This window comes from Festucalex cinctus, chromosome 1 (assembly GCF_051991245.1).
Source record: "Festucalex cinctus isolate MCC-2025b chromosome 1, RoL_Fcin_1.0, whole genome shotgun sequence".
NCBI lineage: Eukaryota > Metazoa > Chordata > Actinopteri > Syngnathiformes > Syngnathidae > Festucalex > Festucalex cinctus.
This window is the reverse complement of record NC_135411.1, coordinates 37030852-37054821: the sequence shown is the minus strand read 5'-3', so window position 1 is coordinate 37054821 and position 23970 is coordinate 37030852. Positions and strand designations below refer to the sequence as shown.

General features: G+C 40.2%; 1 protein-coding gene and 2 long non-coding RNA genes across 4 annotated transcripts; 1 reads left to right on the top strand and 2 right to left on the bottom strand.

The window, feature by feature from the left end:
• Nucleotides 1-584: 584 nt before the first annotated feature.
• Nucleotides 585-13383, bottom strand: slc16a6b (solute carrier family 16 member 6b). Of its 2 annotated transcripts, none has more exons than XM_077533753.1 (6): nucleotides 13280-13383; nucleotides 6222-6455; nucleotides 5538-5681; nucleotides 4721-4849; nucleotides 2374-3264; nucleotides 585-2281 (listed from the first exon to the last, which is right to left on the bottom strand). In XM_077533753.1, exons 2-6 carry the CDS (start codon nucleotides 6448-6450, stop codon nucleotides 2031-2033), a joined length of 1644 nt encoding a protein of 547 aa, XP_077389879.1. In that variant the 5' UTR covers nucleotides 6451-6455; nucleotides 13280-13383; the 3' UTR covers nucleotides 585-2030. The 2 variants fall into 2 exon arrangements, with proteins under 2 accessions (XP_077389879.1, XP_077389871.1); XM_077533745.1 differs by lacking the exon at nucleotides 13280-13383 and adding an exon at nucleotides 10216-10511.
• Nucleotides 13384-18326: 4943 nt separating this feature from the next.
• Nucleotides 18327-19590, top strand: LOC144026758 (uncharacterized). Its single transcript, XR_013285290.1, has 2 exons — nucleotides 18327-18804; nucleotides 19236-19590. It is a non-coding gene; the product is annotated as an uncharacterized LOC144026758 (long non-coding RNA).
• A 592-nt stretch (nucleotides 19591-20182) lies between these two features.
• On the bottom strand, nucleotides 20183-21901 carry LOC144025579 (uncharacterized). Its single transcript, XR_013284923.1, has 3 exons — nucleotides 21465-21901; nucleotides 20452-20695; nucleotides 20183-20351 (listed from the first exon to the last, which is right to left on the bottom strand). It is a non-coding gene; the product is annotated as an uncharacterized LOC144025579 (long non-coding RNA).
• Between the last annotated feature and the right edge of the window lie 2069 nt (nucleotides 21902-23970).

Below are 23970 nucleotides of genomic sequence, written 5' to 3'. Positions count from 1 at the left end.
CTGTTTGGAAGCGCTATATAAATAAAGATGACTTGACAAGGTGTGCAGTAAGCCTTGAGTCACTGTAACTGCAACTGCGAGTGACATTAAACATCTTGAAGTCTCTTCTGAATAATTGTATCTGCCAAACTGCTGATTTTGTGGTGTGTTGAGTTTATTAAAGGGATACTTAATTAATTTGATAAATTTACTTTTTAATGTACAATTGATACATTTAAAAATACATTTTTCTACTTGCTGTCGACTGAAGATGACATCACATGTGCTTAGGAAACAGGTTAATGACCAATCATGACTCACCTGTTTTGGTCAGCAAATTGAGCGTTGATTGATCATTACATTACCTGTTTCCTGCGCATATCTTCAGTTGACAGCGAGTAGTAAAATTAATTTTGAAACGTATTAATTGTTCATGAAAAATAATGAATTTATCACATTAATTCTGGACAAAATTTTATCTTCTTACTGTTGAAAATGGCTAAATGATACGTAGCCTATTGCCAGTCCTGGATTGTGTTATTGTTACAGGAGTAAATCATTTGCTAAAAAAAATAATTAAATAAAAAGAAAGAAAAAACACAGAATTCTTGCATCTTGTTTTATTAACAAAACATTCAATGAAATCAAAACATAACTCAACAGGCAGCTGGCTGCTAAGTGTTTGCTAAAAAAAAAAAAAGAAAAAAAAGAAAAAAAGACTGGCACTAAAAATGAACAAAAATCATTCGAAACAGTATAAATAAAAGGTAAACAGTGACTATAAAAGGGTTTGTGAACTAAACTTCAAGTGACGGTGTGAAGACCAGATGAGACTGCCATGTCTTCTTCCTGGCAGACCCTTCCTTCACACATTTGCATAATAGATCATACGCGCCCATCTCCAACATGTACCATTGCATTTAGGTCTATATTACAGTGGATCCCTCTCTCGGTGGCTTGTGAATAGTGAAAATCTGCATGTACGTTAATTGGCTATAAAAAAAAATTAAAAAAAATCTAATCCAAAGAATTAAGAAGTAACTGGTGTTAAACCACCATCTTCAAAAACGAGGGTTGGTTCCCGCACCAAGAAAAAACATAATGTTGAAAAATTGAAGGGAAAAAAAAATGCAGATGGGTAAATCCACTGGTGCTGAACTGCAAGTATACGGGGCTCCGCTGTATTCTAAACACTGATAGTTCAGATAATCACTTTTCCAATACGTATGCTGTTGTGGAACAAGGTCATTCTAATGGAAATAAATAAGATCAGAATAACAAGATTGTACAGATAAAATCAATGCCTTTCGCAAAAACAACAAGAATTAAGGTCATGACGTTTGTAAGGCTTGTGCGAATCTTGAAAAGAACACTCGCTGCCTTCGCGATCATCTAACACAAGTTGACAAGATGAGCGGGAAGCTCCCTGATTCGGCCAACCATTAAGTAATGCAATATTGCTGTGTAATACATTTAACACCCACGTCAGTTGACTTTTTTTCGAATCTCGCTGCATCATATGCACTCAGGTAGCTAAAGTAATACAAGACTTGTGGTGTCCTTTTATTCTTCAGTTATTTCTGCACCAACATCACAGACATGCGGACAGGTTGGTTGCATGCCTGTGTACATGAGCAGGGATCGTGCGTGCACTGCACAATTGAATTCTTGCGTAGTGCTTGCTCATGCGGGCTTGAAGTGGTGGTCTCTTAATGAGCAAGAAGTGTGCTCCCTGTGGAAGGTGCCCTGAGACAACTTTTGTTGGGATTTGGCGCGATACAAATAAAATGGAAGTGTCTTGGTGGGTGTTCCAGGAACTTTGTGAAAATGGTTTATCAGCAGACATGGAAACGGGTCCACTACAGTCTGCACCCATGTGCTCAGCATGGTTGTCTTTGGTCTCCTTCTGGAGTGAGCTTCAAGCTTGTCAGAGTGAGCGACACCTGAGATTGGAAACGAGCAGCAGCTGTAGATCGGTGATGGAAATTAGGCGGCATCTTGCTGTGTGTCGGAGTTGTATTTGTCTTTTATCAATAGAGGCTCTTGTAGGCTCATATTACACACGTGTTGTCTCCTGCCATGGACCTTTTGAAGGGGCTGTCCTCCACTGCCAAGTCCACCTCCAAAAAGTCGGGCAGGTCGCTATCCTGGGGAGGTTTCTCCACAAGTTGACTTTTCCGTCTTTGGCACATGCCAGACTTGACTGGTCCAACCAGAGCCAGACAGATGGCACTGAGCCCCATCCCGGCAGCACAGGAGTAGAAGGCAGCACCATAATTATCGGTGATATCCACCAGCACACCTGGAGAGAAAGGTCACCACATTTTAGGACGCAAATACAGCCGAGCAATGACGGTCAACCAAATAGAGATCTACCAAAACAAAATGTTATACCTCCAAGAGGTGGTCCGGCAAGTCCAGCAAAGCTCTGAATGAAGACGTACACTCCCACAGACGACGCCATTTTGTCGATGCCCACCACGTCCTCCTCGGCCAGCATGGGGATGTGCGTGGAGCCCACCGTGCCGAGGAAGTAGCCGTAGACGGCGCAGCAGACCACCAGGCCCCAGAAGTCCCACACGATGGTGAAGGCCACCAGCACCAGGCACAAGAAAACAACACACCACAACAACACCAGGGTCTTTCTGCAAGTGACTTTGTTCAGCAAGAACCCAATGGACAGACGGCCAAAAAACTCAGCCACCGCCATCACAGAGAGCATGTAGGACGCCATGTTGGGCTCCACGCCATGGCTTTTACTAAGTTCAATGATGTAGAGCTGAGGGGCAAAAAAGCCCAGCGTGGCAAACAGGCCGAAGAGTGAGTAGCAAATGAAGGCACCATCCTTCAGGACGGAGAAGTCCAGCAGTTTGGATTTGGATGGTTCGCGCAGACCTGACACTTTTGGTTCAGCGTCCACCTCGAAAAGGGACGGGGGTGTGGACAATGACAGTTCCTGGCCCTCTTGGTTCTGCAGCTCCCACTCTACTTTGATTTCCGCTCCCGCCATCCCCAAATCCGCATTTGAAGTAGAAAGGGATGTGACCCCTGAGTCCTCTGAACTCTGGGAAGCTCCTGAGCTGATGGAGGTTCTGGTTTGTTCATTTTCCAGCTCATAAACCTCCTGCAGTTGCTCCATAGCAAGTTGATTGAATTCGTTTTCAAGCTCTGGCCGGATGATGATTGGACGAAGAAGAAGGCCACAAACAATAATACAAGATTGAAAACTCCCAAGGACAATGAGACAGTGCCGCCATCCAATGTGCTCCTTCAGCATCATGAAGGCTGTGGGAACACAGTACAAGTTGGAGTTTAGTATGCGAGTCAAGCTCATTTTTACTTTATATGCTTTATAGGTCTTTTAGTCGCAATACCGCAGACAAAGACAATCTCACATTCGGTGGAGATGTCAGGTGTGTGATTCAGGTGATTGTTTGTATCACCAGCCATCCGCAGGGTGACTAGATTTTTTATTTTAGCGCGCTTTTTATTTTGTTTTTAAAATCCAGCTAGTTTTAATTGGTGTTTACAACAGGTTTGTCAGTTATCAGTTTATATTTTTGAAAAATACTTCATTGTCATACTGTATGTGGCGTATTTGTTTAGTGCAAGTTAAAAAAATAAACTGTTTGATCTTACTTCCTTTGGATGGTCATAAATACCAAAATAAATACTGGTACATCAAAATCAACCATTATGTATGAAATGAATGGACAAAGACGAGTGTTGGTGAGGGGAGGAAGATACGCTGATATTCCAGTCCAACATTACACAGAGCTCTGTTTCGTTTCGCTTTCACAGGGTTGCCATTTGGATTATAAATGTGTGCAGTGTGTTTATCAATGTGTGACATATGTGGATCCATTACGACATGAATCCTTAAAATGACATATGAATGGAATAACGTTTGTGTCTGTAACCTCATAAACCAAATTGATAAATGTGATTCACTCAAGGGAGTTCTTCACATGATCAATCGGGGACTTTACTCAGAAGATCCATTTGGGACTTGCTGTACAATACTTCAAGCTGATTGGACGATGCACGTTTGTTTTGACCAATCGAGACAACGGATGAAATGTCATCTCCCGTCTCGTCTTAGGGAGGGGAGGAGAGCACGAACATCTGAACCAGATGAAAATGCACGAAGTGCCTCTCGCTGTTCGAATTCAACAAGGAAATGTGAGTAATTCTGCAAGAACAGAATTAATTGCAGCATCCATTCATCTGTTAAGTTTGTTTGTTTTCCCCACCGCCATTGGCGCTTATTGGTTTCGCCCCACCCTAAACGACGCCTGATTGGTCCGACCTAAAAAAGGTTGGCGGCAAATGTGTCAGTGGGAATGGTACAAGATGTATTCTCCAGAGTTTGTGAACTCACAAATACTGCGAGAATTCATCTTGTTGGCATGGTTACTGTGTCAGTGGTCCATGTGCAAATCCAAAGCGGTAAGCGTGCGCGCAATGTGAAAACTAATACTAAAAAAGAAGATTATCTATGACCAGAATGTCTACTACAGTGCCTGTGTTGGAAGGAGCATTAAAATATATGCACTTGCACAAACGCAACCAAATAGCATGTGAAATTTACGTGCACACATTTTGGTCGCACGTGCAACCATTTAGGCCGCAGTCTCTATGAGAATGATTTTAGAAGTAACATACTGCACATACAAACATGAATATAATTCAAATCTTTTCTGTCCTAGAAGCTGAAAGCAATGGTGAATTAAACCCTCACCTGGGGCAAACGCAAATATGGCGAAAGATTCTCCGGAAGAAGCAGCAGAGGTGACGAGGGCTCGTCGTGTGGAGAAGTACTGGGCTAGAATTGTGACGGTAGGGAGGAAGGTAAGGCAGTAGCCGAAGCCTGTAAACAAAGAGGAGAGACAAGAAAGAGGGGACATGACAGCCACTGGCCCGCATGGTAGGAACACAGCATGGCTAGAGGGTTGGGTCAAAGGTCAGGGTGTCAGGTCACTTCTGTATCAGTGCTGGTGGGTTGCTTGTGGGAGTGCAGCCTTAATACAGCAGCAGCTGAAAGAGAAAGGCATGTAAAGACAAAAAAAAAAAAAAAAAGAGACGGGGAGAGAAGAGAAAAGGGATGGTCGAGTTAGTTGTGGTCAGTTAAAAGGTAGACACGGCAGTCAGGGTGGGAGAGCTAGCAGTGCTTTCTGTCCAAAAGGAAAAGAAAAAGAAAAAGTTCAGATCCACATCTCATTTCACAAATTAACTCATCATCTGCAAAGGAATTTTGAATCTTTCATGCAGTCATTGCTATTACGTCTGAAAATGTTCTGCGTCATAATTTACAGCAGTTGTGTGCATCTTTCATAGACAGTGAAGTACACCCTCATTGCATAGTTCTGGAAGAAACGGATTTGGCTGTTGACACTGCTAGAAGTCCCTTTGGTTCAAAATAAACAAGGTGTCTGACAAGATATGTCTGCAACAGTACACCCATCACTCTGTAAACGTCACATGGCGGGACAGACAGGCAGACGACACACAGCTGGATGCAGAGGCAGCTGCCAAGGAATGAGCTTCATATCACTTACCTGAGACTACGCCAATGGTGATGTACATCTCGTTGATGGAGTTGGTGAAGGCGGAGGTGATGGTACCCAAGCTGACGAGGAAACCCCCAATTATTACGATGGGGCGATGGCCAAAGCGGTTGCTCAACATGGTGGACAGAGGGGCTGCGGATACGAAACAGCCAGGTGATAATTGACCTTTGTCGAGATTAAGATCACAACAAAGTCTATTTTATGAAGGGTTGAATGAGTTTGAAAAATAATATACCATATTTTTTTTAACTATAGCTAGTACTTTTTGCCATAAATGCTGGTCCTCTGACTTATGTGCATTTGCGACTTGTATATGAAAATTAGAGCTCAGACTTACACACACAAAAATCCTCCTTCCCCAGGGTGTGTTTGGAAATACACACAAGAGCGCACTGCTTCACTCTGACCATTTGGAAACTCAAGAGCTAGTTGCCATGACTCCCGTACTTCGAAGATGAAGCGAAGAACTTCTTTTTGAAGTTCGTATTGCGAATGCAATTTAATATGCGGCCCTATTGCCATGTATTTTTTCAACAAAAACAAGCAATACATTAATCTGTAATATAATAAATGAAGTACCCACAGACCTTTGTATGCTTTTAAAAACAGACTTACTAAACAGACTTTCAATCTTTGATGAATACTGTTTAATACAAGAAGGGAGCAACTCACCAGTAAAAGTGAAGACGAAGACGCAGATGGAGATGACCCATGACACCCTACTGTTACTCTCATCAAACTCCTTCATTAAATCCTGGAGAAAGATCCCCAGGCTCTTGACGGTCCCATAGGTGCAGAGCTCCACCATGAAGAAGGCGACGGCTACAGCCCAGCCCCAGCCACCTTCGGGCACTTCTGAGTAGACATTTGGACCCAGGCAACTTTGGGATCTGGAAGCCATGATGACTGCAACGAGAAGCAAAATAGTGCTTGACTGAAATGTGGTATACATTTATTTTTATTAGAAGACCGTGCAACTGGTTTTGATGAGACAAACCTGTCAATATATAATTGTAGAATTCTCTATGGTGTCACTACAGTTGTGTGCTTGCTATCTTATATATTGTTGTAGTATTTGCTTCAATCTTTCAATTTTTTACTTTCTTGCTTACTCTTGAATCACAAACTTGAGAGTTGCACCCTGATTCCACTGTATCTATTCTGTACATACAATGACAAAAAAAGCTTTCTATGCTGTTCTATTCTAGTCGTAGCAAATGGAATTTCATTATGGATGGCAATATTATATATATATATATATATATATATATTATATGGGGTGTGTTATTTTGGGCACGATATGTTCATTCAAATGTACTGTGACATGATAACGCAACCCTCCCAATATGGAATCACAGGAGTGCCAAAATTAATAGGAAATACAAACGCAAGCCATAAAAGAAACATCATCAATTAAAAGAGACATTTACGAAAGCAGTTATTTAAAGACATTCAATAAAAGGGAATATTTACTAATGCAGACATACAACGGCATTCAATAAAAGAACATTTACTAAGACAGAGACACAAAGGCATTCAATAAACCCAAACAGTCATTTTTATTCATTTTGGCACTCCTGTGACTCTATAGAGTCATAGGAGTGCCAAAATTAATAGGAAATACAAACAAAATCCTTAAAAGAGAACTTTTACAAAAGCAGACATACAAAGGCATTCGATAAAACCGAACATTTAATTTCATTAATTTTGGCACTCCTGTGACTCTATAGAGTCATAGGAGTGCCAAAATTAATAGGAAATACAAACACAATCCTTAAAAAGGAACATTTACAAAAGCAGACATAAAAAGGCATTTGATAAAAGAGAACATTTACAAAAGCAGTCATATAAAGACAATCCCTAAAAATGAACATTAACAAACGCTTTCCCCATTTGGCTTTTGCTTATTTGAATGCGTGCATTTCAGTGCTGTCTGAAGTGGTTTTTGGAAAATAAGTCCCGCCCCTAATCTGGGCAGATCATTTGTTTTTACGAATGCGTGCTTGTCAGTGCTGTCTGAAGTGGGTTTTGGAAAATAAGTCCCACCCCTAATCTGTCCAGCCTGACTAGTTGATACCCGATCTTACGATTCCCCATGGTTGCTCAGCGCGTGACCGGAAGGAGCTTCACAAGTTGTGCTTTAGCAACATATCCCACAATCCCACGCGGCTGGCCAAATTGGTGGGTGTCAAGACGCGACTACCTATCAATGCTTAAAAAAACTAAAAAACTAAAAAAATGAATGGACTGCGTGCTGTCGAGTCACGCCGTGAGTGACGTCACGCTACCGGCAAATAGACGGAGTGTCTTGACTTCTAGTAACGTAAATAAAAGTAAAATGAAAGATTTAAAAAAAAACAACAACAACAGTCCCCACCAGGGGTCACCAATCGCGCTGAGCAACCATGGGGAATCGTAAGATCGGGTATCAACTAGTCAGGCTGGACAGATTAGGGGTGGGACTTATTTTCCCAAACCCACTTCAGACAGCACTGACAAGCACGCATTCAAATAAGCAAAAGCCAAATGGGGAAAGCGTTTGTTAATGTTCTCTTTTAGGGATTGGCTTTATATGACTGCTTTTGTAAATGTTCTCTTTTATCAAATGCCTTTTTATGTCTGCTTTTGTAAATGTTCCTTTTTAAGGATTGTGTTTGGAGTGCCAAAATTAATTAAATTAAATGTTCATTTTTTTCGAATGCCTTTGTATGTCTGCTTTTGTAAAAGTTCTCTTTTAAGGATTTTGTTTGTATTTCCTATTAATTTTGGCACTCCTATGACTACAGAGTCACAGGAGTGCCAAAATTAATAAAAATGACTGTTCGGGTTTATTGAATGCCTTTGAGTCTCTGTCTTTATAAATGTTCTTTTATTGAATGCCGTTGTATGTCTGCATTAGTAAATATTCCCTTTTATTGAATGTCTTTATATAACTGCTTTCGTAAATATCTCTTTTAATTGATGATGTTTCTTTTATGGATTGCGTTTGTATTTCCTATTAATTTTGGCACTCCTGTGATTCCATATCCCAAATCCGTCCATCCTCAAATCTTTGAGTAGCGACTCACCCAAAGTGTTCCATAATGGTGCCCAGATTAGGTAGGTAGGAGAATGTAAAAAAACAAACAAAAAACTGTTGTGCGAAAAATGAAACAAATTGAAATCTGCCCAAGGCTGGGGAAGGGTATCCAGCTGTGTAATTAGAAATGAGAAATCTGCTTTCACTTAAGACCATCATGGGACAAGACAAAAGTGAACCTTGACTAACCAATGTAACTTCTGATGCACGTCAGTAGATGTTATCAGCTTTGAATATTGACGTATTAATTAATACTTCGTAAACCTAGCAAGAAAGACAATCATGGGGCACGAAGCGTACTTGCAAAACACAGGACAGCATTGTTGAAATGTGTGTGAAAAATTGGCTCAAAATATCATATGAAGCAAATGTTTTCTGTGCTCCGCAGCACTTCATCAATCTATTCTACAAAAATGCCGCCACAAAACATCTGATTATCCAAAATATAGTAGCATTGTTAAAGTATGGAAAGTTATGCCTATTAATAATGATTGGGCCTTTACCTTGAGAAGCTAAACTGAGAGTATGACTAAGAATCAGCACCTGGCACAAATTACTGGACAAGTTACAAATACAACACATTTAATCAAATGTGGGTTGGTGATCCACTGAAGAATTCCCATCCATCCATCCATCCATCCATCCATCCATCCATCCATCCATCCATCCATCCATTTTCTTAACCGCTCATTCCTCACAAGTGGTATCTTAGCTGGCTTTGGGCAGTAGGCCGGGGTACACCCCGGACTGGTTGCCAGCCAATCGCAGAGTGAAGAATTTGTCAAATAAATTTTTCTTAAGGAAATTAAACTCCATGTGGCTCGTAATGGTCTATTTCAGTAGCTTAAAAATGTTCGTCAGTTCTTCCTCTGCTTCGTGAAACAGCTAGATTTTTCCACTTAATCAGTCTTAATCAGAATAGTGTTTAGACGTTGGAACATATTGTAAAGAAAGCATTTGACTTGACTTCCCCTTAGCTAGAGGAAGAAAATAGATGAGTAGAAAACAAATATCTTCACTAGGTTGTGTTCTGTTAAATGACCCTTACATGATTAAATCATGTTTTTCTACCTAATTACAGCATCTATGTATGGCTTTTGGAGATGAAACACTGTCTCATATCATGGTACGCTTTGAAAATGTTTAATACTTTTTATTTGGTGTATTTATGTTTTTCCAATGCGGACACTAAAGGAACGTGTACCATGTGGTCAGGACATCCGCAGTGCAGGGGGGATGTAAGCGGTGAGCAAGTGTGCGGCATCCCAGGGATTTCTTGAATGCAGGCTGCAGGCTGCAGGCTGACTAGAAAGAGCCCTGAGCACACTTTTACCGTCCTCTTCTGTTTGTATTGTGAAATGACAGACATTCGGATATGTATTCGAAAAATCACTTAGCCTAAATGTAAACCTCGATGATGGCACAAGTGTATTATTACTGTGCTCTGTTTCAAACGTTGATCGTACCTATGACAAAGCACATCCACACGAATGCTAGTAACAAAGCAGCCCGTGGAGCGGTTAGCAGCCGGCTGAGACCATAGACAGCATCCAACAACTGCAGTTGCAACGATAACTTATTACTCACCGGCTGTGGGGTAACGGAGGAGAAGCGCAGTTGAACAGAGGAGTCTTCCGGTGAAACTAACACAGATATTCTATCTCCTCTTTCTTCCCCATCGCTTCTGCGGTGCTACTCGACATGAACCAACATTAACGATTTGGTCTAATTTACACACGCGGCAGCAGCATCTTCTCGTCTGCACCTCCAGTCGCCGGTCAGGCAGTCACTGTACTCTTGAGTCCTGCCTGTTTTGGCAGCTCTTTACCGGCTCAAGCTGGTATTCAAACGCGGACGCGCAAATTTCTCCGTCATGAACGCGCAAAGCTCGGAAAGCGGTTGCGTGCAGCACAGAGAAGCACGCAAGAGCTACACGTGCAACGGTCCGGCTTTTTAAGGTTTCAGTTGAATGCGGTGTAGGTAACTTTTTTTTTTTCAGTAGGCTTACTCAATTTCTTTTTCAAAAAGAATTCTTATGTGCAGAATATGTTGGCATCGTACAGACACGTCAAAACCATATTGAATGTGGCAACCTGTCACAAAATTTCCTAGCAAGTGCGTCTATGCTCGTTGAGTCGTTGTCAACTCAGCACACTAGTAGACCGACTAGAGTCAGGCATGGCTCCAGAAATTTTTCTCTCCCAGGCCAGTGCTGAGAAAATAATATATCAGTATATTTCATAATATCAAATAAAATGCTGGAGGTTTCTCCCCTTATAGCACGGTTTTTGTGACATACTAGTTACTAGAAGAGCAAAGATGCACTAGTACGGCAACTGCTGTTATGTTCCACTACTGCCTAACTAGGGATGTAACGATATCCAAAAATGACGATACAATATTATCACGATAAGAAGCTCACGATACGATAATTATCACTATTGTGGGGAGGTTGGCGATATTAAAAAAAGTTCACAATATTGTAACAAAAAGAAAGAGTTCATACTAAAAAAACAAAAAACAAACACAATATTAACTGACTGACTGGCGAACACAACTCGGCCGTGCACTGAACACCGGTGTGCAATCGGTCATTTTTGGGCCATAGCTATATACGAAAACCGTAACTGACTGTCACTAAAATTCATGCATAACATGTGTAGACATGTGGTAATCACAGTTGGAAAATGTTAGACTGAAATTTGCAATATTTTGGATAATATTAATTAACATCGGAAGCGTTGCCACATATATCGCTGGCATCGGACCGAAACCTCCTAAATCACATTTTTGGCAAATTTCACATTTTTTATTTTTATACTTTGTCTCCGTCCACGTGTGGGTGTCATTTTTATGAATTATTGACCAACCTAAAGTGTTGAAAATGGCTTGCTTGTCTTTGGTGATGAAATGGTAATGGTTGACCGAGCATGTCGGGTTTTTTTTGGGACTCCTGCAAAGTGACGATTTTGGAGGTACAAGATTTTAGCCGACGACAGTCATATGCATAACGCTTCCGACGTTAATATTATCCCAAATATTGCGAGTTTCAGTGCCATGTTAGCGTTCGACATGTCACAGCAATGACGTGGACTGCACAAGTATACAGGATACAGTATGTCGTCATAATGATACGACATGCCTGTGTGGGTTTTCTCCGGATGTTTGTGTGTGCCCTGCGATTGAAGAATGTACGTAAGCATCGCCAGATTGAATGTAGCAATGTAAAATTGTTGACACCAAACCAGTAGAACAGTTGTTCGCAATGAAATTTTTCTGAATGAACTACTCAAAGTGTTATTAGATGCTTAGCTAACTTTTATCATCCAAGGTTTTCCAAAGACGATGAGGGCTGAGACAGCAGTTGAAAACCAAAACAGCCATCAAAATGATTTTTTATTTCTTTTGCGGATGCCCCACCAATAATTGCAATTATTGGTATTGATTTAAATCACTGACGCTCAAAAATGATTTATCAAATTCAGTTAGTTATATGTAGAGGTTTGTGCATATTTTTTCTTAAATTCACATTGTCCACATTTCAGGATAAGGGTATATTACAGATACAGATTATGAAATATTTCATATTAACTGCACACACGCGCGCGCGCACGGACACATGCACACCCCCACATACGCGCACTCACACACACAAACCCTCCATCGTCATATTTTATGTTTACAGTCACTAATGTATTTAACACTGCTCCTGTGATGATAACTAAATATTGAAATAATGGAAGTTTGATTTTTTTTTTTTTTTTAATTTTCCCATATATGTTAGCGTGTGTCTGCGTGGATGAATGAGAGACACGAACTTTGTACACTTTGTCGCTTTTTGAAGTTCATTCTACTGACTTGTTGTGGATTGCGGGCACAGATGACACATTCAAAATGGCGGAAGCGTTTACGCATCCTCGCAAGGGACATTTCCATTCAAGGCTGGGTCTACGTATATTTGAGGTCTATGAACTAAACAGGTTTGCTCCAGTTGAGAAGCAATAAACCGGCCCACACCGGCTTTCGGCGTGTGCGTGAGGAAGCCGGATCTGAGAAATAATGATTCATGATGTGGAAAGTCTAGTAGTTAGAACAAAGCGTTACCTTCCCCAAAGTTCAATTCATTTCCCCTCAAAGATGAGTCAGAGTCTGACACAGTGACATTGACACACAGTGTTACAACAGTGAGCTGATGTACGGGATGAACAACAAAACAGCACCAGATGTTGCTTCAAACCGTGCATCCGCGGTCCATTCACAGAGGAAGTGTACAAACCAACAGCATTGCGCAGAGCAGAGTCGGACACAATCACCCGGTTGGAAAAGCCGAGGAGTGTTGTCACATTTGGAAAAATGTTTCATCAAGAGCTGGTACAAGCTTGATTGGACAACTTTCCGGATAATTAGAATAAACTACAATAGGTCTTTTTACTTTGACAACTGATTAATTAGCTCGAATCTTTTCTTTTTCCCCCTCTTTTTTCAATAAGGCATTTTTTTTAAATTCTAACTCATAAAAAATACACTAAATACTCAACTATTTAAACATTTGTGTGGGTGTGAAATTAAAATTAAAATAGTAAAATGCAGAAATTCCATATTCTGTATTGAATGAATTTTTTCAAGTACATATGAACCTACATGTACTCACCTGTTATTGGCTTAGGCTGATACTTCTGTACGCTACTCAAAAGTGCCCTAAACTGCACGGCTGCTTCAGTCTCAGTCAAAAGAAGAGAGAGAGAGAGAGAGAGAGAGAGAGAGAGAGAGAGAGAGAGAGAGAGAGAGAGAGAGAGAGAGAGAGAGAGAGAGAGAGAGAGAGAGAGAGAGATATGCAGGCATGTGTTGAAATGTTGGCCAGCCCTCAAATCTGATTGGACTTCAAAATGCCCATTCAAACCCCTGATAAATTGATTGAGGGTTTTGAGGCTGTTAATGGGGAGGGGGTGGGGACCCTTGTAAGGAATAAGCAGTCAAGACTAGAGCTGCGAGCAGCTATAAAGGGCCCTCGCAACCCGGGCCACGTTGGGGTACTTGCACGTCGGGGTTCTGGCATGTTGTGGTACTGTGAAATAGGAAACTGTCTAAATTGTAAATGTTTTTGACATGCTTTGTGTTTGCAACGCTTCATGGAAAGGCCAAAAATGATGCACAATTAACACAATAAAATCAAAATGGCTTGGCACATGGCTATAGAATACTTTTTTGTTAGTCTTGGGCTGATAGGTATCCCAATTTTTACAAATCTAGCTGAATCATACAATCGCAAAAGCTTCATAAAAAATGTCTAGAGGGCGCTATTGAGCCATTTATTGCAAATTGCACAAGAAATCTCTAAAATATTAATGTTCATGACAAGTCTGATGTGTGTGCAGTTTCATGAGTTTTCGCACATCTTTAAACCAACAAAAAAAAAGCATTTTACTTGGCAAACAATGCATCGCAATGCCAACGGCGTGCGACAAAATAAAAAACTTTCGATAAGTTTGCATCTTAAACATCTTAAGATGAAACACACCAAGTTTGAAGACGGCCGGACAAATTTTGTAGGAGGAGTTCGTTAAAATATGACCCCTAAAAAAAAAAAAAGACCACAAAAAAAGGCTACAAATCCCATCGTAAATCAAAATGGCGGACTTCCTGTTTGGTTTAGCACATGGTTCCAAAAGACTTTTTTTGTACATCGCGGGCTGTTACATAGGCCTCCAAATTTTCGTAGCTCTCGCTGCTTCGTACAACTGGGAATGCTTCATTAAGAAGGAATTTTTTCCTTTGCAAACTGTGCATGCCACGGCAACAGCGTGCGACGTAATAAAAAGCTTTCAATAACTTTTCATCTTCAACATCTTAAGATGAAACACACCAACTTTGAAGATGATCGTATAAACTCTGTAGGAGGAGTTCGTTAAAATATGACCCCTAAAAAAGGCCACAAAAAATGGCTCCAAATCCCAACGTAAATCAAAATGGTGGACTTCCTGTTTGGTTTAGCATATGGCTCCAAGAGACTTTTTTTGTACATCCTGAGCTCTTATGTATGCTTCCAAATTATCATAGCGCTAGGTGAAACGTACAACCGGGAATGATTTGTTAAAGAGGAGTTTTTTAGCTCAAAATGTGATGCCCGGCCCCTGGGGGACTTCCTGTTGGGTTTAGCACAGGGCACCAAGAGACTTTTTTGTACATCTTGGGCTGTTACATATGTCTACAAATTTTCGTAGCTCTAGCTGCTTCGTACAACTGGGAATGCTTCTTTAAGAAGGATTTTTTTTCCTTTGCAAACAGTGTATGCCACGACAACAGCGTGCGACGAAATAAAAAGCTTTCAATAACTTTTCATCTTCAACATCTTAAGATGAATCACACCAAGTTTGAAGAAGATCGGATAAACTCTGTAGGAGGAGTTCGTTAAAATAAGACCCCTATGAAATGGCCAAAAAAATGGCAACACGTTCCAAAGTAAATCAAAATGGTGGACTTTCTGTTAGGTTTAGCATATGGTTCAAAAAGAGTTTTTTGTAGGTCAAAGTCTGTTACATATGTGTACCAATTTTCGTAGCTCTAGATTAAACGTACAACCGGCAATGCTTCGTTAAGTAAGAATTTTTAAACTCTAAATTTGATGCCCCACCCCCGTCATATAGTATGTCAAAAACTTTAGATTTTTTACCATGATGTTGTCCCAGGTGTTGAGATGGTACAGCCCAAGTTTGAAGTCAATCGGGTTAACCGTGTAGGAGAAGCGGGCAAAAGTATGACCCCTGTAAATGTGCAAAAATGGGCCAAAATTGGACATTTAAATGATCATACCTCACTTCCTGTCTATTTTAGGGTACACCTATCAAAGAGGTTTTTGTTCATCTGGATGTGCTACAGGTGCCACACAATTTTCGTTGCCGTAGGACAATCGTAGCGGGACAGGGATCCGTTAAACCTATGTAGGTGGCGCTACAGAGCCATTTTTCTGTTATCATGTATGGCGACTTTAAAATATAAAATTTTTCGCCAGGCCTGATGTGTGGGTAAAGTTTGGTGAGTTTTCGTTCACGTTTAGTGTCTCAAAAATGCGATTGTTTGCGGAGAAGAAAAATAATAATAAGAAGAATTCCTACAAAAACAATAGGGCCTCGCAGCGGCACCACCGCCGGTGCCGCCGCTGCTCGGGCCCTAAAAATGGAAGGAAACCCAAATAATTGAACATTAAAGCCGCTCAAAGCAGGAAATTGAATTTAGTATCACTACTGCCTCATGTGGCCGCAAAATGAAACTATACACTCCCTTTTTTTCCCCCCCTCTATATATCCACTCACTCACACAAGCTTACTTCTTGTAAGCCACACATGGGCATCTTCCAGGCAGAGGATCGAACCCACGCCAACCGGCACCAAAAGCAAGTGACGGTTCGATTCCTCCACCTGGAGCCCAAAACTATACGCTCCCTTCTTCACATGCACATTGGTTGCATGACGTCACATCCGCAGCCAGAGGGCGGGAATTTCAAACCTGATTCCAGTCTGAAAAACTATTGGCCAGAGGCTTACATGAATGAGTACCCATTTTGAACAGCTAAGGTGTTAATCTGCTCATTCGAAGATGTCATAAATTGTGAAACAAAAAGGTTATTGAAAATATATTTTGGGGGCAAGTTACTCCATAGAGTATCTTTAAATATTTTGTCTTTGTAGTGTATTCAGCTGAAAATAGGTGGAAAAGGATTTGGAAATCAATTTAATTTTGTTTTACACAATATAATTAGAATTGGGGTACTTTTAAATGGAAAACTATTTCAGCCAATGCATTGTCACAAATTATTTGAATTGCAAATAAAACTCATCGAGCAAGGGGTCTGTTTGGCTTTAAAAATAAGTAAGGTCATGTATACTGCTGTCGAGCAGTCAACAGTAACTGTGCTGTTACGTAGTCCAAGTTCAACAAGTGAAAAGTGCACACGGGCGACTGTCCCATGATAACTCCTGTGCTTTGTTATGTCATAACTTTCCACGTGGTCACTTGTTTTAAATGCACTGCGAGGCCATTTCTGTTCATTTCAAATATGTTACTAATGTAACAGGGTGACAGTATTTTTTCGTCAATCATTTGAATATTTTCTTCATCCATTTTTTTATTTATTTTATTTTTTATTTTTATCCACTCAGCGGTATGTCTCATGTTCTCCGTTGCATAATGCGTCAACAAGTGCATGCTGATAACTAAAATGCTTTCTGTTGAGGCCCTATTGGGCCTTTACTGTAATCTATACACTAAAGTAAAAATGAGAGCATACAGTCATAAAGTAGTGGACTATTGGACTTAAATGTGGATGAAATGTGATAAGTAATAATGATACAGACATGACATGACAGTGTTATGTCATGCTTAACATCTTTAAAAATGATACAGTGCAAAGTTGAATACAATCGGTTTGTGACTTCCTAGTTATTCTAATTTCAAAATATATTTGCCCACAGGAAATAATGTAACAAAGTACTGTAAATCAGTTCACTCTGAGTTGTTTCCATCATAAAACCTGTAATGTAAGTAAAACAAATATTTTAAGTAACTTTAACATTTGTAACAATCGGCAGTGTGGTACCACGCCACAGGGTGGCGCTTGTTTATGTTTGTGTAGAATTAGTTTTTCTTTTTCCTTTTGGCGAGGAATGTTTTTTTCTTTGTGTGCCGTGAACGGCACCTGTAACGCGCGGTGGAGTCGAGCCCACACTTTTCTTTTTGTTTCTTTAGAATAAATGTTTACTCGTGGATTTCAATTGCTCTCCTTTTTCTTTGCTGTCCCGCTGCGCCGTCCATGGCAACTCAGCCTCCGTGTATTACACATTCTAAACTACGAGTCACCAACATGGGCACCGGATAGCCCTCAAGGACCAGGGAATACTCAAGAATAACTACTCATCTGATTACAAACACCTGCATATAGACCCTTCCAGCTGACGTCACTTTACCCAGAATGCTTAGCGACCGTTTACCCTCTTGGTGGTCAAACAATCCATAGAAAGACACGAAGGGAGCATCGTTTTCGGTGAACGATTCGTCTAAACATGACAAATGTACAAAACAAACCGTCCATAGTTATCATAGTTACAGCGACTCACAAGAACCAGGCGTTCTTAGCTGGTATTGGCAAAAGCTGGAGTTGGTTGGAGGGAAAGATCCGTATCTACTTTCACCATCGGCCTGGTCAAAGCAGGCCACAACGTTCCCCCAAATAACTTATCACAATACTGTAAATGATCTCATTGTGAAGAAGAGCGCACATGGGAGGACTTTGACGCCATCAAGAGCCTGGATTCTTAGAACTATTTTGTGCCTGGATGGGTGAAGGATGTCGGCTGCGTTCAACACAATGTTTGTCTCGTAGCAGCAAAGGTATGTTCTATTTATCTTTTGGTTGACAGGTTACTGGTGTAATTATTCATTACATCGTTTGTGTCCGGATAAACTCGTCTTGCTCTACGTCCGCGGCACCTCCCGGAGGGCAAACATCCCATAGCAAATGAATGTAGAGAGCTTGATTTCTGCGAGCGTTTTCGTTAAAAGGTAGGAAATATGTCAAGCGTCACAAAAAACATCCCGACTAGGACACTACTGCGAATTATTGAAACCAGTCGTTTGGAGCCGCTAGCTACAAAAAAATTGAGTTTGTTGGGGGGCAAAGTGGAAGTGGAAGCTTAAAACCCCAGTGTGTAGCTCACGACCGCCATCTATCGGTCAAACAAGATAATGCAATGATTTTAAGCACACGAACTACGGCGTCTCAGAGAGACCCTACTTCAACAGCCTACCACCAATTTCACCGGAACAGAACGCAAACAACTTCTGGTATCCCTCGAGTGATGACGTAAGTGAATTGCATTTGTTAGACATACTGTACAGACCCCTAATATTTGTGATTTAGTCATTTAATTTCAGAATTAATATTTTTGTCGGCATTGTTAGGAAATACTGTACGTCAGCTAATGATAATGGCTATCTATGTTCATATTTGTTAGTGCAACTAAACCATGCAACAGAGAACACACAGTTATGTTATGTTTTATAGACATGTGGACCATCTCAAAGGGGGCGAGGGAGACGAGGAAGAGAACGCGGAAGTGAACGCGGTGTCTCGTAACGTACAATTATGTCATCATGGAAAAATAATTCCATTCGAGCATGCATGTGAATGGCTCAAAACATACCTTTGCTTGGAATATGTGGTATTTAGATTACATCGTTTGCTGATATGTTTAGTATATCGTACAAAAATAATGGTGTTAACTGAACTACACATCTGCAACTCAGACTCGTAATTCCCCCCGTGTCTTGTTGCTACTAACCACTCAGAAAAGTGCTGCTTACAAAAACATTTGAAACCCTTTACTCAGATATCGATTTGTCACCATGTTGAACAATTTTACCTAATAAATATCACTAAGCAACTTAATTAGTTTTGATTGAAGATACAACAGCTTCCTTGTACTTCGATGTGCAGGAATTTACATGGCTTTCACAAATAGTCTTGCTCATGTAATAATGTACTTCATTGGCTCAGTGACTTTCAGTTCATTGTTTGGTACCTCATCTGACATACAATTGTTACCTTCTTGCAGAGACTCGTACAGGAAATGACCATGGAGGAACATGAAGATATCCAAGTCCAGCTGATAGACTGACACCAAGAAATACTTTTTGACACATTGCTGACACATCAGCACCACCATGATTTCCTGTACCTGGATCCCACATCAGCACCACCATGATTTCCTGTACCTGGATCCCAGACTGCAGCACCTTGGTGACTTGTGGCAAATAAGTGACACTTTCCCAGATCCTCGAGGACAATACAAAGGTTTTTTACCTGGCATATAATTAGTCCATGTCTGACACTTGCTGTAGTTTGTATAACTTGTATATTGTTGTTGTGTGTTAATTTGTACATTTTGAATAACTAAAAAATACTATTTCCTTTGGCGTCAACATGCAGTGTTCATTCGACACCTAACCTAACACTATTTTACATGACTAGAAATGTAAAACATCAAAAGCCTGGAGAATTATTATAAATGCTTGCAATGACAAGGAATTCTTCATTGGCCAATGAATGTAAGGTACAGTACATGAAAATGAATGAATAAAATAAAGTAAAATAAAAGTCTACATGAAATGAACATATTAACTAAAAAAAAAAAAATGCTGTTATAATATAATGAGCGACATGAATTGCAGTTGATCCAGAAATTTACCAATACGCTGTGCATTTCAAAATATGGAAAATAGACATACAGGTTTGGGCCAAAAGTAGTGTTACAGAGCAGGTATGTGTTGTACACAGCTAAAATATCTGATTACCTCAATACCATGATGTTTTTTTTTTTTTTTTGTGTGTGTGTGTGCTGACATTGCCCCCCATTAACATTGCAACATTCCTCAAACTCTCCCGAACACATAGTATGATCTGTAACACTACTTTTCGCCTACTTTATGATGTTATTGGGGCAAAATCAAGGAAGGCTTGTCCATTGATTGTGTGCACAGACTGCAGTAAAAATGAAGTCACTTCAATGTTTGCTGGTTTTATTAAGTTTGACATGCTCCTTGACTGCACAAGTACATGTTATGGAGTGAGGGCATGTTCCCACCAACGATGATATCATATTCTTCAAAGGCTTGCTGAGGAAAGTGAGGGAGGAGTCACTCCATGGCTTCAGACACCTGGTCAGCAGGTCCTGTGTAAAACAAGTGGTGCTTGTACATGTGACCATTCCGTATTGCTTCACACAAAAAGTTCATGTAGTGTGCAATGCCGTCCATATGTAAATGACATACCAAGACGTCGGCTGACTTCAGTTTGTTGCAGCTCAGATATGGTAGGTGGAGATACTGGTGGTACAACACCGAAGCCTTCTGGGGTCCTACATTCAAGTGTCCTCATTCGGGGCATTCCAATTTGGCTGCTGACTCTCCCCTTGATATTTTTTTTTCTTGCAGGTCGGTGATGTATTTAAACGGTGCATGAATGCTTGTATACATCAGAATATGGTTCTGGAACCCCTCAAGTTTGGCTGTTGATCTAGTGTGACACAAACAAAAACACAATTATAAAATAAAATAGAATAATTGATGATACTACTATATGTCACCAACTTTCCAACAAAGCCCCCAAAATAGAGGTAAGATCTTTAGTTTTTGGGCCCAAAACATTGTATTAGCTAGATAAAAGTAACTTGACTGCATACTGCATAGAATATGCAAAGGCTGCTTGCTTGTCGAATTTCCGTGGAAAACGTGGCAGCCTGTAAATTCTTGTGCACCCAATTACACAATGGACCAGTACACACTTGAGTGAGAGAGTTCAGACTCTAGCAGTGCTTACGGTACAGCCAGCATTTAAGTCCAGAAAGTTATTCCCTGCCGAAAATTTATTTCGAGAACACTATTTTCACCAACCACAACGAAAATAATTTTCATTAAAAAAAAAAAAAAAAAAAAAAAAAAAAAAAAAAAAAAAAAAAAAAAAAACGAAAATAATTTTCAACTCCTCCACTAATACAGTATGCTTTAGATTCTCCATTGAAGTTATGGGCAAATATACCTCCGAAATCACAGTTACATTACATTACACAATAACTTGCGCATTTACTCTAAATATAACGTGCCAGCGGGAATCTTTTTTTTTTTCAAAGCAAGTAGCTACATAACGAAATCGTTCGAGTGGTGCGGAGTTGCTAATCAACAGCTACAGTGATCGTAAAACAAAGGTACGCACATCGTATTAATTAGTACAGTGTATACTTTTTCTCTCGCTCTCAAAACGTAAACACAAATGTACTCTTACTTACCGGTCAAGTAGAAAGCAGTCGAAGGCACCGGCACGTCCCAAACCTAGTCTGTTCCTCATTTCTCTCCATCTGGCAAATGCGGCTACAATATAAACTCTTGTTTTGTCGCGCTGAAATAAAATAAATTCCCAAAGTAAGTGTGATGCTTGATAATGCTCTCTTCGGGGACCGGAAACTCTTCTTCTTCGTGGAAATGCGGTCGCCATACAAACCGGAAGTGCGTTCCAAAAACGCGTTAAGAAATGGAGCGCTGAAATTTGTGTTTGACGGCACCCGTAGCAGAAAGATGGCGGCGAAACATGGCGGACACTAGAAGCCGCGGCTCGGACATGTAAGATAATTTGCGATTTCTAGACTAACCGTTATATTTAAAAAAAGTACGTTTATGCGATACAACATATCTTTTTACATACTACTAACACAAACAATTGGGTTTTTTTTCCGAATGATTTATTGTTTCACCACTAGATGCCACTGTATAATACTGAGTGTACCTTTAAGGTATGTGTTTTAGTTGAAACAGTATGTCGATCACTACTTTCATGGTGTAAATTGTCATTCATTAAATTGTTTGTGTTTTCTTGCTGTATATTGGTCTTCGAGCAATCTTAGCTTGCTAGCTCCTAACAAACAGACCGTACGTCGTTTACTACACATTCTTCAGCAGAAATCAAGACCAAGTTAATTGTAATAATAAGTATTCATTGTAATAATTGTGTTAAATTGTTACCTTTTCGTGTTAAATCATTAACTTTTTGTTCAAAATGACTTGAATACTTGTGCAAAAAAAGTATGATTGTTTCACTAAAGATAATATGGCTCATTCATCACGTCTGCCTCGAATTTACAATCAGAGGTTAATGTTATGACCAGCTGTATATAAAAAAGAGAAAAATTACCTGATATAAAATGATCTGAGCATATCTTCGTACTTTTTGTGTGTGCAAAGCAGTTGCGTCGTAGTTTTACTCGCAGTCGCACTAGCCATCGTGCTTGTCTTTCACTCCTCACTGTCTTCCGTCTGGTTTAGAATCGCTGCCGGCAGCTGAAAGAACGATCTCATCTCTCTTTGAGCAACTAGAGCATCCATCGGCCGCGCACAAGTTCACCATAGCATTGGTAGCTGATTTATTAACTGTTTGACCGATTTTCTAGCTCACACTGATTGTTTTCTAATTCACTTGCATTGACGCGCTGACCCCCACCACAAGGGACGCACTTCAACCTGACGTCACACTGGAACGGTCTATATTACAGGGAGTCCTCGAGTTACGTCGGAATTCCGTTCCTACTCTAGCGATGTAATTTCGACTTTAGTCGAATTTCTCTATTAAAGTCAATATTTAAACCAAAATAATTTGCATAAACAATTATAATTTAAATAAAATAATAAAATAAAATAAAATTGCTTTTCTTTTGTCTGGATCAACATTGCTAGAAGATGTAGCTTTCTTCTAAGATAGTCCCACTAGCTAAGAGCTAAATAGCGGACGCGGGGAAAACACTGTAAAAAAAAAAACTCTATAAGGCGGACGAGGAGCCTAAAATGGCAGACGGGCCCAAAATGTTTGGACTTAATTCGAGGACTCCCTGTACTTGGTCGTATGGGGGCGGGAATTTATAAGCTTTATGCTTCTTCCTGCCAGCCCTTTTTCTTTTCGGTTATTATATGTCAAAATTGTATGATGTAATGTTTGATTGTCAACAATGCTGTCCGAAAGGAAAAATGAACAAATAAATCAAATCAAATCAAATCAAATCAATCCACATAACAAAACCTTCCACCCGGAACTCTCCCTTCGTCCCAATGTTCCGTGAGTGAACTATGTTCCCATCACTACAAGTTATTCATATAACTCTAGCATAAAGAACATGCTAACAAGTTTACCAAACTATCAGTTTCACTCCAAATCACTAAATCCAATGAAATCTTCATCCTCGGTGTCACTTTTAAACAACTGCCCCAACTCGGGAGGTAGATGATGTGCCGCTTCCTCTTCTACCGGCAATGTTGAAATGATCAACACAGGCCTAGAGCGCCCTCTTGCGGTTTAGTGTGAAAATAACATGTGAAATGATATAATAATGTGTTAATAATTTCACACATAAGTCGCACCAGAGTATAAGTCGCACCCGCAGCCAAACTATGAAAAAAACTGCGACTTATAATCGGAAAAATACGGTACTCACCTATGAAGACACCTGATATATAGAATGGAGGAGCAGCTAATTGCAGAGCGATATTAGAACCTAGCGTTTTTTTTTTTTTAATGCATATTGTATTTGTGTGTTGCTGTAAATAGTGTTGCATATGGTCCAAACTCTAATATGTGCATATACCGACAATTAATGAAAAACTAATGTGTTCATGTAATTGAAATCATTCACTGTATTGGCTCATCTTGTGATGATCAAGTTGTGATCTATTTCAGTTGACTCCGGGTGAGAGGTAGTAGACTATACCCTGGACTCATTGCCAGTCCATCACACTTTCACACATCACTGA

What these genes read in the sequence shown, in the direction of transcription:
- slc16a6b (XM_077533753.1), bottom strand. Translation starts at nt 6,450, where the DNA reads ATGGCTTCCAGATCCCAAAGTTGCCTGGGTCCAAATGTCTACTCAGAA. An exon ending in CATATTTGCGTTTGCCCCAG is followed by an intron (nt 3,265 to 4,720) that starts GTGAGGGTTTAA and finishes GTGTTCCCACAG; the next exon opens with CCTTCATGATGCTGAAGGAG. An exon ending in TGCCGGACCACCTCTTGGAG is followed by an intron (nt 2,282 to 2,373) that starts GTATAACATTTT and finishes CTTTCTCTCCAG; the next exon opens with GTGTGCTGGTGGATATCACC.